The sequence below is a fragment of the Poecilia reticulata genome, linkage group LG16 (assembly GCF_000633615.1).
Source record: "Poecilia reticulata strain Guanapo linkage group LG16, Guppy_female_1.0+MT, whole genome shotgun sequence".
Taxonomy (NCBI): Eukaryota; Metazoa; Chordata; class Actinopteri; order Cyprinodontiformes; family Poeciliidae; genus Poecilia; species Poecilia reticulata.
The window spans coordinates 15,135,247-15,149,987 of record NC_024346.1 but is presented as its reverse complement, the minus strand read 5'-3'; the positions used below and the strand labels follow the sequence as shown (position 1 = coordinate 15,149,987).

The following is a 14,741-nucleotide window of genomic DNA, read 5'->3' as shown; positions in this document are numbered from 1 at the left end:
AATATCTTGGTAATTATTTACCAATTATTGGATTAATAAACTGAAAAAAAGGAGAAAATATAGTAGTAAAATAAAAAGTAAACATGAGAAAGTCCCAAAAACTGTATCTGGAGGTTGCTAGAAACACTTTGTTCTTAGCGACCATTTGTAGCTACATCCTGTCCATCCAGGTTTTTGCAGTTAGCTTTTCTTATCCATTTTTGTTTCTGAATTTATCTATGTTTTCCAATTAACCAGGGCTGCATTCAAGGAATTGTTTTCTAGTTTGTGTAGGACCAGATTTGTGTCTTCTGTTTGTGTTTTATCTTACATTTCTGTGCTCTATTGGCTTATATCGATAGTTAGCATCAAAACAAAAAAGGCGCTAGATGTGACGTCATCCCGCCTCGCCTAGATCGAGTAGTGCGACCAACCAGAACTCCCCGCTGACGGAAAATCAAATATTTCAGCAAAATTTATCACATTTTGTTAATTAAATTTGTTCATTAAAAAAAATAGTTAGAACTCTCTAACTTTGTTTACATAGTTATATTTTCAGAGCTCCGAAATCATAGTTTGTTTCCACTGCTTTGTAATATGAGTTTTTTTTTTAAGAGGCTCAGTCAGGCGTTTAAGCTATCTCACTTAATAATTTACACGGAAACTGGGCTGCTCCCCTCACGGCAGCGTTTAAATACGGGGTTGACCATTTGTATTATATAATAAGAATGGCCATATTGTAATGTTTCATACTTTATTTTTTCCCCTCAGAGGAGGTGAAGCTACAGGAGGTTATTGTTCCAGAAGTTGCTGTACCGGTGGCTGCAGCTTCTGTCCAACAATGTGTTTCTGACACTCCCCTTACAGTCAAGCTCAGTGGGTTTTTTTTTTTTTTTTTTTTTTTCGCTCCTGCTCCCTATTTGGCTGTTTCGGTCCGTTTTGTGGGCGGCTCTGTTTGGTTTTGCTGTTCACTCCCACAGTGACGCACCGAGAAAAGTTATTCCCAAAGAGAGGAGCCAGACAGTAAGCGTGGGTTAGACGGAGAGACACCGAGCAGCTACTGTGGACGGTCCGCCGGGAGACACAGCGCAGTTCATTTATTTATTCATCTATTTATTTCTTTGTGTGTGGGGTATTTATTGAATCCGAGAGGAAGATGAACGGAGTGACAAGGAGTCTTTGCACCATTGAAGACATCAGGAACGATGAATATTCTGTAAGTTCCTTCAAATATTCATACATTTCCAACTTTATCTCTGTATGTTTGTGCCCCCTATGGAAAACGTTGGAAACTTTTGTTCTCTTTAATTTTTACCCCTTTTACTTCTTCCACATGTCTTTTTGTTTTTTTTCTTAATTGCATACCTTTGTGATGGTTCCTGAAGCCACATGCCTTCATCTGCTCTAAGTGCTGTATTTACTTAAATCTCTAAAGTAATTAAAGCATTATCCCCCTCCCTTCAGCTCCTGAACAGACTCGCATAGAGACCAGGTCAGAATTAGTCCAGATAACATCTGTGTCTGTGTCAGGTGCCTTCTGGTCACATCATGTAAAGGCTTATCCAAGCAGTTGTGACAGACGGAGAAGGCAGCCCAGGTTGTGCACTTTGTCTGCCACCTGTGCAAAGACAGATTAAAAGTGGTCCTTTTTTTTTTTTTTTTGCAATTTTTGCTTTGCTACATTCAAAGAAAGGAGGATATTTTAAATACTATGCGCTGGATTCACTTCTGTAAGGGTTTTTGATTTGAGCGAAGTGCTTTTCACCGTGTCAGGGGTGCTGTATACCTTGCAAGCCAGAAGATTCCTATAAAAGGCCTGGTTTTTTAAATAATCTGGACTACATTTGAAATTTCCTCCTTTTAAATTTTAAGATCAGACCTGGTTTATTCTGGGATTCCTGAAGACATGTTTTATGTGTAAAAACACAAAAGAGAGAACTTTGGGTTATTTTTTGGTGTTAATGCAACATGAGAGTAACCCAGGGCAACATTTCATAAGATGATTTACGCTGATTGGGGTTATCAGTGTGTGACTCTCTTTGGTTTAATCATTGACCTTGCCTGAAAAGGCAAACTGTTCATTTTACGAGGTTGCGGAGCAACATGACACTTTCACCCTCTGTCTTCCACTTCGGCGCTCTCCTGCTGAGCTCCCATCAGGCCACACTTCATAAACCCTGCCAGCTAAGCTTGAGCTGAAAGATGTAACCCACTAAAAGATAAAGTTGCCCATTTCTGCCCTGCGGTCTAGACTGATAATCTATCGCTCTTCTCCGTGCAAAGTATATCCAACAGAATGGTCAAAGTGTAACAAGGGCAGCACCTCTCACATACCCATTAAACCGATAACCGCACAGAGGAATGCGTACAGCTACAATAAACCCTCTGTTTGTCCAGGCCGCACTTAATCAATCAGTCATTACTTTTTGAAAAAGGCAACTTTGCATCAGCGTCACACAGAAGACCGGTCTGCCCTTATCAACGTTAAGTTCAGCAGGCAAATAATCTCCCAACTTCAGTATTTACATATCTGGTGTCTGATATGTTTATTCAAGGTAAGGGAAGTGAATGCAGTCTCACCTCCTAGCGTGCCAAAAAGGCTACGCGGAACTAAAATGTGAATAAATGGTGAAGTGAGGGAATTTTGATGTACAGGAGACAACTTTGTTCAGCAAGTGTCACAATGTTTTGTACCCAGGAGGCACACAGACACACAACACAGACTTTAAAACGAAACATTCTAAAACATTTTCTAAAATCATCTAAAAATATCAGCATGTGATATTATGTCATTTTAAAGCCACTGCTTACAAATTCCCTTTTTTGTCTGGTGAGGCACGTTTTAAATAATGACACAATTATCCCTTCGGTTGTTGTAACTTCCCCGTTGAGCACATTCCTCATGTCTTTCCTCACTATTCCGTCTGGAGAGTCTGACATCAGTGGCAGGGAATGGGCGAGACGTGACTTACACATGACTTACACACGTATCTGAAACATGCCAGAGCACACCTGCTTTATGTAGAAAGTGTGGATTTTAGGGGGGTTGTTAAGTGTCAAGTATCTCCATGTCAGTGTGGAGTTTGTCTTGATCCAACAACTCTCACTCTGTGACTCAGTTCCATGGAAATACTTTTATGTGTATCGTCAGCCCTATACGGTGTCACATGATGGCAGTGCTGGGACAACCCAGCTTTCTGCGGAACTGCCCCAGTTCGATAAAATAACCTTTCGCCCAGTGCTTTTTGCGATTGGAAAACTTTTTCTTGTTTAAGACATTAATATTGTGACTTCTCAAATCAGAAAGTGGCACCATAAATAAACAAAATGTCCAAAAACCTTTTTATATATTTTAGAGAAGCACCAATCAGATTACCAATCGGGTTATTGTGACATCTAACCTTCCAATCCCATTTTCAATTGACTCTCTTTTGATTTTAAAATCTATATTATGAGAAGATATCACAAAAATATGTTTTGTAGAAAAAACTTTTTCTTCTAACATAGTAAGACTTCATGTGAAAAAAAATAACTTTTACTAATACTTTAAAATAAGCACAATTGAGTATGAATTAACTGGCTTTAATACTTCATATTACTAATTAGCACAGTTAGCTTAGCTAGCATTGCAAACCACGAGCAGAATGTAGACCCATACCAAATTAAATTGCTGCCAATTTCCAAATATAACATGTTGCATGTTGCAAAAAAGAAAGTGTAGTTTTCTTTCTAAAAAAAGCTTGTTACCCAATTGTTTTGATTTTTGATGTTCTGACTGGCTGATCAAGTTGAAACCGGTCGATTCCAATCAACCTTTGAGAGATTTCGGACCCTCAAAGCCTTGAGCTTATCTATAAGTGCACCTTGTCAACTCAGGCTGGGTGTGTTAGCCACAGTATTTATTTTACTGAGAAGACTGATGTTCCCAGAATAAAGCCCAAGTTTCCGTCAGGCCTTTAAAGTTGGTGCAAGAGCTCTGTTGACTTACTCTTTAGTCAAATATTTTCTGATCTTAGAAATAACTTAGAGGGGAGATTATCTGTTATTTGGATGAAAAGCATTTCCTGATGCTCACAGAGGAACAGTCTTTGCATTGATGTTTTCCTTGTTTGAGTGTCATACTGAACCTTTGGTACAGGATCGGTGCAGGGATGGATGAATCTGGAGTGATAATTGATTCACCTGCAGCTGATCTGTCGGATCACACCTGTCGCCTCAGAGCTGAGGTTTATATTGCTGTTGGACTAAAGACAAAAGTGACATCTGTTCAGCCTGTGTGCACAGGGGGAAACAAAACATTTAATGCATGATGATGTGTGCACACAAAACATCTTGTGGTATTCTTTGTGGTATGCAGCTGAAAGCACAAAGTCAGAAATCTGAACCCTGTTTGAGTGTGTGAAACGGAGATCTTCAAAAATGTTGTTTACCAGGTGAATTCCCAGGTGTCTCCCCACGCCTCAGCATGTTTACCTCCAATAATTTACAGCCCTCCTCATGTCTGAATCCAAAACAAAAGCGTCCCCATGTCCTCTCGGCGTGTCCTGATCTTTTGTCCTCACTGAGGCACCGTGGGTTGTGTGTGAGCTCAGGCTCATGTTTCTGCCAGTGGCCAGAAGCTAATGCGCTCTGCTTGTGTTTGCGTTAAAGCGGCTGCTTGCAGGTCCCGTCCGACTGCACTCTTTTGTCCGAGTTCACAGGAAGGCTAGTATTACAGCTGAGGGATGGACAGCGTTTTTCCAGCAGCAGACGGGGAGGCTACCGTGTAAATAGCTCGCCCCAGAATGAGGATTAGCGGAGTGCTGTGTGTGAGGAGCCGGGGAAGTTGTACAATAAAGCATTCCTTCTTAACAACTCTCCCACTGTTCCCTGTTTCTCAAAACCCTTCCTTTCTGCTCCCGGCCTCATCGGGGTGCACTAGAGCTTTCAGAGACGGCTTTTCCCCTTCAGTCTGCAATCCGAGAGGAAAGCCTGTTGAACAATAGGAGAATTTTCCCTTTTGTAGTTGGATTTTTGTTGGTTTACTTGGACTTGAGTCATTTAGACGGTGTTTTTTTTGCTTTTTATGTCTTGCCTTCTAATTTTCCCATTTAAATCCACCTGTCAGTGCCTGTGCTTTTATTGCTGTTAGCCCTGAAAAGATAAGCAGCAAATTGAAAGACTGCAAACAAAGCTTCTATTTTATGACAGCTTCTTATCGTTACATTACGCAACAAGACCTAATTTATTTGGTCAAAGTAAGAGACAGTAGGGTTTCCTTGCAAAGTCTGACCGATAATCACACTTTACTCTTCAAAATTACAAAGCAAATTCTTAATTTGTTTTTTACTACAGGTTGTGCGCAACGACAGACACCCCTACCAACAGAGGTCTCTAAAAACAAACAAGAAAATCACCTAAATTCCTATTTCCCCCCAGATCTAAACCCCTAAATGCTTTGAGTTGCTGCCAGGTAGTTAGCTGATTTTATATGTTTCTTAATGAGTAATTGAACCAGTGCTCCAAAAAAAGGACAGAAAAACAAACCCAGACATCATTTCAGTGCACAGAAACATCATAGAAGATGGGAAGAAATAAATATTTCTTCCATACTTTCCTTGATAGTCCAAATATGAAGTAATAAAAAAAAACAAGAACACGTTAGGTCAATAAATGCCTCACAAAGACATGAAACTAAAAATGCAGAGGGAGATTGATGCACCATATGTTGATATGCAGTAAGATTTTTTATTTTAAGAGTAGGATACCCTACAAATAAAATCTAACCGCCAGCTTTTCAGAACAGAAACATATCAGAAGACAAACATGTTCAATGTGCAGACATTGAAGGAGTTTATCTGGTTGGATATATTAGCAGTTTCTTGCTTCTAAGTATTATCTGATTCATCGTCTGGTCATTACTGCTACTGCAATAATTTCTGTTTTGATGTGAAAGACATTGTTGATCCTTGATCTAATCTTCTTGAGGCTAAAAGCAGGACTTTGTATAACAACCCCACCTCTGTACGCTATTGTGTTTCAGCTGATGAAGTATTGTCTTTAAATCCGTTACAAATATGGAAACAAGTCGGAGCTTGGCAGGTCAGCTGTGGAAAGAAAGCTGAGGCTCTGAAAAATAAATGACAAATCATGACTACTTAACCACGACCAGCAGGCGATCCATCATAGTTTAACTGTGAGTTTAAAGCAGAACGATGCTCAGATTTTCCTTTTGCACACGAGCGACGCTGTTAACGAACCTCTGCGTCCGTGTTTGTATTTTAAAGTTATGAAATGATTTGTTGAACTGTTGTATTTATCTCTGCATATGCGTTGAACAAAAGATAACCCAACAGGCAGAACATGCTACTTTGCTTTGAGTGAGTTGCGTAACGTCTGTGGCCTCTTCCCTCACATCCGTAGAGTTTACCCTTGACATTTTCACTGAGCCGCTCTTTCAGGGGGGCTTCCAGACACACTCCCAGTAAACATCCTGTTCCAGAGATTTCCCGCTACAGGAGCTACTTTCACATTCCATTTCATGCATGTCCGGGATTCTTCTCAAAATATGCGACTATCTAAGACTTTTTATTCCATACTCTACTATACAGAGAAACAACAAGCTGAAATCAAATAAAAGGAGCAGACATTGTTGAAAAAGTATGTGCTTTGGGCCGTGCCTCAAATGGGCTTGGCCACCTTTCCACCTCAAACGGCCGGTTTGACCAGAGAGAAGCCGTGAATCTCGGCTCTCTGACGAGGAAGGAGATCAGCGATAAAGGCTGCTTCTCCTCCAGGCAATGTCTTCTCAAAAAAATGACGGAATTATGAAATTTGACTCTAAAATTCATGTAGTGCAACATCTCAATCGAGTTAGTGTCTGCATATGAAACGGGGAAAGATGGCTTACCTCAAAATCCAGAGCATTGTAGTCCAGGCATAAGAACGGGTAGCTTTACGTGGTTTTCCAAACTGAGAGCCAAATGAACTGCAGCATCAGTAGATTCCAAATATTTTTATATTTCTGTCTTGCTTTCATTTAAATTGAAAAAGCTGACTTCCGTCCACTTTTTCACCTAAACTTTGTCCTGCTTAATTTTTCAGCTTTAGTTGCAGACCATATGTGTGACGGTGCTTTGCTATGAATAGGATGTACAGTGCAAATATAAACTGGGTAATAAAGAGAGTCGCTTCATTAATGTGCACTGAAGCAGTCTGAGACTTTGAAGAAGATGCAAACTATTTGAGTGCTGAACTCAAAATGCTTTAAAAAGTGTTACCTTCGCATGGTTGCACTTAGATCCAACTGTAATAAAACTTCACAGTAATTGTAATGGCTGGTTATTTAGATTCTGGTGGATTAAAAGGCTCCAAATGGAACTTTTGCTTTTTAAAAATAAAAGCACACAATCATGTTCAAATTGGTGATAATGGTAGTTTTCTTCAAGTGTTTTATATAACTTTCACTCTCAGTCTTCATGGGCACACTTATTTTATTCCTCTGCCAGATTGTTTATGGCTACTGGGAGGATATGTTGCCATGGAAAGGCTCTGTTTTACTCCACATAACAGTTTTCCCCTCAAATCCAGCCTCGGCTTCCAGCTGGCTGCGAGCGTCTGGAGGGTTTTTCGCCTAAGTCCCTCTGACGTCCGCAGCGCACAATTTAAACCAAACAATCTGTCTCTGTGCAGGACTGGAAAAAGTTTCGCTTTCTTTCTGACGTCTGTTCCCAGTCTCGTACTGGTTGCTGCCCACTTTCTCCCACCCTATGAATCATTCTGTCCTCCTCCTCTTTTCTCCCCCCCCGCTCTTCTCCTCCTCAAAATAGCCCTCAAACAGACTCTTTATCACATAACGGACTCTTTTGAATCATTTCGTTTTGCCTCGCTTTTCAGGACGGTTGTAGACGACTGCGACTCACGCTCCACGACCAGAGAGAGGCGAACCGGAGCGCAGAGCAGCACAGAGATAAGGTGAGACATTTCCTGCAGATGAGAAACACTTTGGATAAGTGATAGAAAGCAGAACCCACCATGTAGAAGATAACTATGTGATTGTAGCGGCAAGGAGAAGTGCTGTGGATATACTGACTGTGATCAGTACTTGTTGTCCAGATCAGTAATTACATTTTTATATTTTTCAGTCTTTTGAATGTAAACACTTTGATGGCTTTACTTTGATATGCTAGGAGCACATTTAAAGTAGACACCACCACACGAGTCTTCTTCACCTCAACATTATCATTTAGTCCTATTTAGGGGGGACACAGGCTTTTAGACTGTCTCATGCCCTAGTAAAATGGGTCCGGTGATGCTGATTGTCTGAAATATTAAGTTTTTCTATTTACAAAGATTTTACAATCTTTTACTGAATTGGGTTAGGTTTGCTAATGAGTCAAAGTTGACTGAATCTAAACAGGACAGACCCAGAGTTGAGGAACCATACAGAATTTTACAAATTTTTTATTCTAGGACTTAATTGGAGTAAAAAGAAAGTTGTGTTTTTGTATATACACTTGTGTATTAATATTTGCACATCCAAGCCAGAATTTCCACACGCTCACGGATAAATATTCCGAGAAATTAGTCACGAAGTCTCTATTTCAAACCTGACACTTTTACGTGACGTTTTCAGTGACTCTCAAGAATTAGTTCAGAGAGAGGGTAATGCATCATGCAGCGTTCTCGCACATCAACTGTAAGTACAGCTCATAATCATGTCACAGCGGCCATCAGGTTTTATTACAGTAGTTTACAAGCATCTGGGTGTCTTGCCACTCGTTTTGTTCTAGCAGAACTGAGGGGACGTCTGCTGCAGCGAGGTTGCGTAACATTCGCTCTCTCTCTCTGTGCTCCACCCATTCTCAGGAAACCAGCAGATGTTTAAGGGCTGGTCTCCATAGAGATTTCTACTAAATGTCTCTTGTGATGCAGGCTCACAATAATGACATGCAACACAGGAATAGCTTGCTCATGAAGGGACAGTATGTTCCCCTTTCTTCTACTAGCTAACAGTTTAATTGCATCATTGCTGCCGACATTCCAGAGCAATGTTTCATAACGATTATTTAACATCCAAGCTGCTCCCGCAAATGCTGTGTTGTAATGTTGATCACAAACAACTCCTTCGCAATCAGGCCTAGATTTGACAGATGTGGGAAATGCTTTGCGCTCTTAACCTCCTCTCGTCACTGATTTGCAGCCAATTGGACGAGCTTTCGCCCTGGTGCAGCCGGCCAGCGATAGGACCGCTTCGTACCCTGAACCAGTGAAGTCAAAAGAGGAACAGGTGGAGATCATCAAGGTGTGTGTAGCAGATATGGATCTCTGGTTCCCGTCAAAGGCATTTGACTTGGCTCTGGTGTCTAGTATTGATGAGGCTCTTTTGCTTTAGGTTTATCTGGAGGCTCGCAGACAAGAGCAGCAGAAGCAACAGGAGAGCCTGAAGATGCTGTCAGACGAAGTTTCACAGATACAGGAGGTCAGTGGCTGAACTATGATTATTCCTGACGCAACGACGCTCGTGTCAGTGAGAATGTTTCCTGGATTATGAAGCATTTGCATCTTTGGGTCATTTAAATAATCCTTCTGGCTAACATTCAATGCCCTCCTTGTTTTATCTCAGTTTACTAAGTTCCTGCACAGAAAATTGGAGACTAAAATACCTGACAAGTTCCTATTTGGTTTCTGCAGAAAGTTGTAGTTACAACTACCGATATGTTCTTGTATGTTAATCCAGTAACAGCCTAACCTGATTGTATTTTAATGTGTATCACATCTGATTACTAAAAGTTGTTGATAATTATGAAATGGAATATTTTTAAATGCATCATGCTGAGTATTTAAAAGTTGGGAAGTTGTTTGTTTTAATTCATTAAAATGCCTGAATAACATCTGAAACACTCACACTGTGTCTGTGTTTGTTGCAGGTGAGGTACTGCCTGAAGAACCTGAGGGAGCAGATGGCGGCCAAAACAAAGGTACCCCAAATTTGCCGCTCACTGCATTTATTTTCTACCTCTCATCCTGTGTGCTTTATGGCATTTCCTTTCGCCTCTATTATCATTCCTGCCATGGTTCATTTTTTTTGTCCCTGCTGACTTCCTGTCTTTCTTTATCCAGCCGCACACAAACGGGTGGAAGGTCGGAATCCCGTTCCGAAAGAACGGATTGTCTGCTCCCAAAACCGGATCCAAAACCGACGGGCAGGTGAGCAGAAAAACACATGAGCAGGCTCTGCTTCAAGCTGCTGTTGTTGTTGTTTTTGTTTTTGTTTTTTTTTCTTCCGTGCGAGTCTTTTAGAGAACATATTGAATCTCACGTTTGTAGCGTCAGCTCACAGAACATTGTGTAAAGCAATCCGCTCCCAGAGGCACAAACAGAAAGGTTATGTGGGGAAGAAGAACATAAAGAGAAGAACATAAGAAATAAGGCGTCAATGTTCCTTATATTCCCCCCTGGGGGTGTGTGAAAAATATCGTTGGAACATGCTGCTTTGTTGTTCCTCCCACTGCACATGTTGTTGTTTTCAGACCCTCCTCATTCCACAGATGCTTTAAACTAAAGTTTCCACACATTTCCTCACCTCCACAACCGCCTTGCTGCCATCAGAGTTTTGTACAAACACAACGAAGCACTCTGTGTTTACGTCCCAATTGTACTCGTGTCTGTGACTCACGCTACATCTCCAACGTATGCACTGCATGCTGCACAAGCAAGAAGGAAACCCCTGCAACCTAAATGTTCCAGTGACGCACGCAGACACACCCGTTGTGTTTATGATAGGCAAACCCTCAGAGCTTAGGCGAAACAAAAACAGTTTTTATTAGGTCACCATAAAAATATGTGCCCAACTGTAAAGTTGCAAAGCTAACACTTTGCTGTTTATCTACAGGAGGCGGATGAAGAAGCAGAGAGAGACAAGCTGAGAGAGGTCAGCAAGCGTCTGTATGCACAGCTGCAGGAGGCAGAAAAGAAGCACCAGGAGGAGAAAGAGAAACTGCAGGTAATGTATTCACACACAGAGGTTATAACCCGTACCCTCCGTTATTTATCTCATCTTCTAAAGAAGCTCAACGCTCTGTCTTATTTAGGCTGAAGGCAGCAGGCTTAGAGACTGTCTGAGCGACAAGGAGGAGAAGCTGAGGGTCACTGAAGAAGCCGGCGAGAAGAAAGACAAGCGCATTGAAGAGCTGCAGAGGCTGCTGGGAGGAATGGAGCACGAGAGCGCCACCCTGAGGGAGACCATCCGCAGCCGCGAGGACGAACTGCGTGAGCTGCGGAAGATGAGAGAGGAAGGCCACCAGGGGGAGCAGAGGTCAGCCTTTACAGTCACACAACACCAACTGCATCAATAAAGTACTCACCCAACATTTTCCACGTTTTGATATGTTTCAACCTGAAGCTTCAGCGTAGTTGATGGGATATTATCTAGTAGATGAAAATAAAGTAGTGCATAATTGAAAATCAGAAGAAAATTGATCATTTTCATAAGTTAAAATCTGAAAAAGTCCGTTTTTTTTTGTTTTTTTTTTTTACAATGATTCCCTGCCAGAAATCTAGTGGCAGCAATCTACTTTAGAAATCACAGTTGTCCTGGTGGAAGGCCATCTCCTCTGAACGATGTCATTGTCTTTGTGTTTTTCACCACTGAGTGTTAGGGTTCTGAAGGAAGACCGTAAAATTCAGCTCTGGCCTCATTTCACCAGAAAACCTTCCTCTACACGTGTCTTGTGTCCCGTCGAATGCAGCAAACTGGACACCTTATAGTTTTATTTAGACCGTAGATTTCTCCCTGATAGGTTCTTCATTCTGCACAATGGAAAAAAAATTAACAAACCCCTCCTACCCCCAAAATTACAATGTGCCGTAACTGTCTGTGTGTATTTTTTTAGGGCTGAGCAGTTGGAGAAGGAGGTGGCTATTCTCAAAGAAAAGATCCACCATCTGGATGACATGCTGAAAAGCCAACAGAGGAAAGTCAGACACATGATTGAGCAGGTGAGAAGCACATACGCCAGCCTCAGCGAGGCAAACACGTCGACTCCGTGCTCGTATTTGCGCAGGGTTTGCTCACTGTTTGGCTCCTCTGTTTGCTCGTCTTTAGCTCCAGAACTCTCGCATGGTGATCCAGGAGCGGGACCGCGTGATCCAAGAGCTGGAGGAGAAAGTGGCATTCTTGGAGGCTGAGGTGAGAAGTGCTGCTGGCCTCTGCTATAGTAAAAAAAAATTAAATAAAAAAAAATCTCTGGACCGTGGGAGGGAAATAAAAAAAATAATCTTGTTCTGGAAAGAGAAAGAAAATGCAATGCTTGGTAATACTGTAAATAACCCTGAAACCATTTTGCTTATTAAGAATCGAGAAATGCGTGACCAGATGGACTACTTCCTGGGAGGACAAAGGTCAAGCTCCTATCTCTCAACGGAGCGCAATCCACAGATTGTGTACAGGTAACCTATTTTGTCCTCGATTTTTTTTTTTTTTTTTCTGCAGAAGCAACACTTTCCATAATTTATGGCACCACTGTGGCAAAGTTGTGACTTATCTGACAAAAAAAACTTCAAATAAATTCATCTTGTACTGTAGTAACATAATCTAACACTAGAAATTTAGGAAATGTATCTTTAAGTAGTGGGGGAAAATGTTTCGAATTGACAAATATTTTTAAGGGGATTATAATATCTATAAACTTATAGTGGTCTGTGATTTTCTGGTTTCCTAAAGTACAGATCTTATGTAACAAAGAACCATTTTGACAAACCACTACTAAATTAGCAAAGACAAAAGAACTACCATTCAAATAAAATATTTTTTAGTACCATATTTATGTACATTTCCTTAGTATTATCACTAAATCAGACAAAGTTGTTGAACAAAAACAGCAACAAGCCAGATTACAGTTTGCAAATGCACACAAAGGACAAAAATCCAAAATTTATTTATTTTATTTTTGAAAACATGAAAACACCATCCCAACCGAACAGCAGGGGAGTGGCAGCATTATGTTGTGGGGTTGTTTTGCTGCAGGGTGAACTGTGCACTGCACATCATAAAACTGGTAGCATCACGAGGAAAGAACATTATGTGGAAAAATTGGTGCAACATCAAAAGACATCAGCCAGGAAGTCAAAACTTGGGAGCAAATAGACAATGACGCTTAGCGTTCAGTTAGATTAGTTAAAAAGTAACTTCCACACAATAAAGTGGATGATTAGGAGTGACCATCACAAGAATCTGACCTCATTCTTTCTGTCAAGAGAAATGGATCACAATTCAGGAGAACAATAACCCCCAAAAAACGTGACCCAATTTCTCCAAATAAGATCCATCTAAAAACTTGCTCTCATTATTCCGGCATTTAGAAAATGTTAATAATCGGGGTAATCCTAACTGAACCAAAACATGTAAAGTTTATTCTAATTTAATGTGTCTTTTCATTTAGTTAATATCCTAAATGTCTGACTCCTGCTGTTTCCAGTAAAAAGTGATTAATTCACTGTGCCCTTGTTGTTGCAGTAAACCACTGAAGCCATCCACCTCCTCTAACAAACCGCTGCCCTTCATCAAAGTCATCGAGATCCGGTCATGAGGAAACAGAAGAACCAGAAGCAGCAGACTGTTTTTCCAGACTGAATTCAGACAGCAGCTCTGCTGGTGGCCTCGTCGGATCGAAAGGAGAATCAGAGCTGAGCCTTCCCAAACCGCAACTGTAGCAGCTCCACTAAAGCCGCGTCCCGACTAAACGATGTTTGAAGGAAACAGTGGAGTGACCAGCAGCACCCGCTGTGTATTTGCCTCATGACTGTGTGCGAGTCAGCTTTATGTAGATAACGTTAGTGACTCAGATGTGCATTTTGTGTTTTTGCTGTTGGTAGAGTGAGAGCTCTCCTTGTTCTGACCTGTTTTCGTCCTTATCACATGTTTGAACTTTGAGTTTATAGCGTTGACTGTTCGGTTTATTCCCTGTTCATGACAACATGACAACATAACAACGCTCAACTAAATTAATGTACCATCGATGTTCTGTTGCTTACTCACACTGTCCTGATAGATCACGTAAAAAGCACTGACATGATCTAAACTGTGTCTTTGTACATGTTTGTCATTTGCGAATATATGACCCTTTCATATGTACACAGCCATATGTGAGTAGAAATTTATGTACAAAAAAAAAAATTAATTACTATTTGGGTCTTTAACATTTTCAAAATTTGTTTGGTCCCCTAAAAATCTTTATGAAACTGTGAGCACACAGAAGGAAAACTGAAGGTGTCTTAATTTGCATTTTTCCTCTAAACTTGATGTTCATTTCACTTCCACGTCATTGTCTGAATCCTCACCTTGTACATATTTCAGTGAATGTAATTAGATGTTTAAGATTCAAACGACTTTCTGCTTTTTATTTATTTATGCTAAAATAAAATCTGTTTGATAGAAGAGCTTTTGTATGAAGTGCATGTCCTGATCTGTTATCTCTGCAATTTTCAGAATAAACACTTTAACTAAACATCCCTACTTAAGTGCATGCTTTATAATTATTATAAACACTATTCGTGATAGGTCACCGAGAAGAGACGCATAAACAACCGCTTTAGTAATTTCTTAGAAATTTCTTAGAAATACCTATTAGCTAGAAATAACTAAAAACAAAAAAATTCCTGGTAAAAGAAAATATTTAAATTCCTAGTAGAGGCCTCCGACAGATGAAATGTAAACTTCCTGTGAGGAATCGGGCTCGGTGGTGAGGCTCCCATTTCATTCCAGTAACACTGGCAGATTAAAA

The 14,741-nt window shown here is 40.6% G+C and overlaps 1 protein-coding gene across 1 annotated transcript; it reads left to right on the top strand.

Moving 5' to 3' along the window:
• Nucleotides 1–982: 982 nt before the first annotated feature.
• tuft1a (tuftelin 1a) lies at nt 983–14,473 on the top strand. The gene is made up of 12 exons (XM_008431700.2): nt 983–1,195; nt 7,855–7,932; nt 9,161–9,262; nt 9,353–9,439; nt 9,888–9,938; nt 10,081–10,167; nt 10,853–10,963; nt 11,052–11,275; nt 11,853–11,958; nt 12,065–12,148; nt 12,314–12,408; nt 13,475–14,473. Exons 1-12 carry the CDS (start codon nt 1,136–1,138, stop codon nt 13,545–13,547), a joined length of 1,158 nt encoding a protein of 385 aa, XP_008429922.1. The 5' UTR covers nt 983–1,135; the 3' UTR covers nt 13,548–14,473.
• Nucleotides 14,474–14,741: the final 268 nt, after the last annotated feature.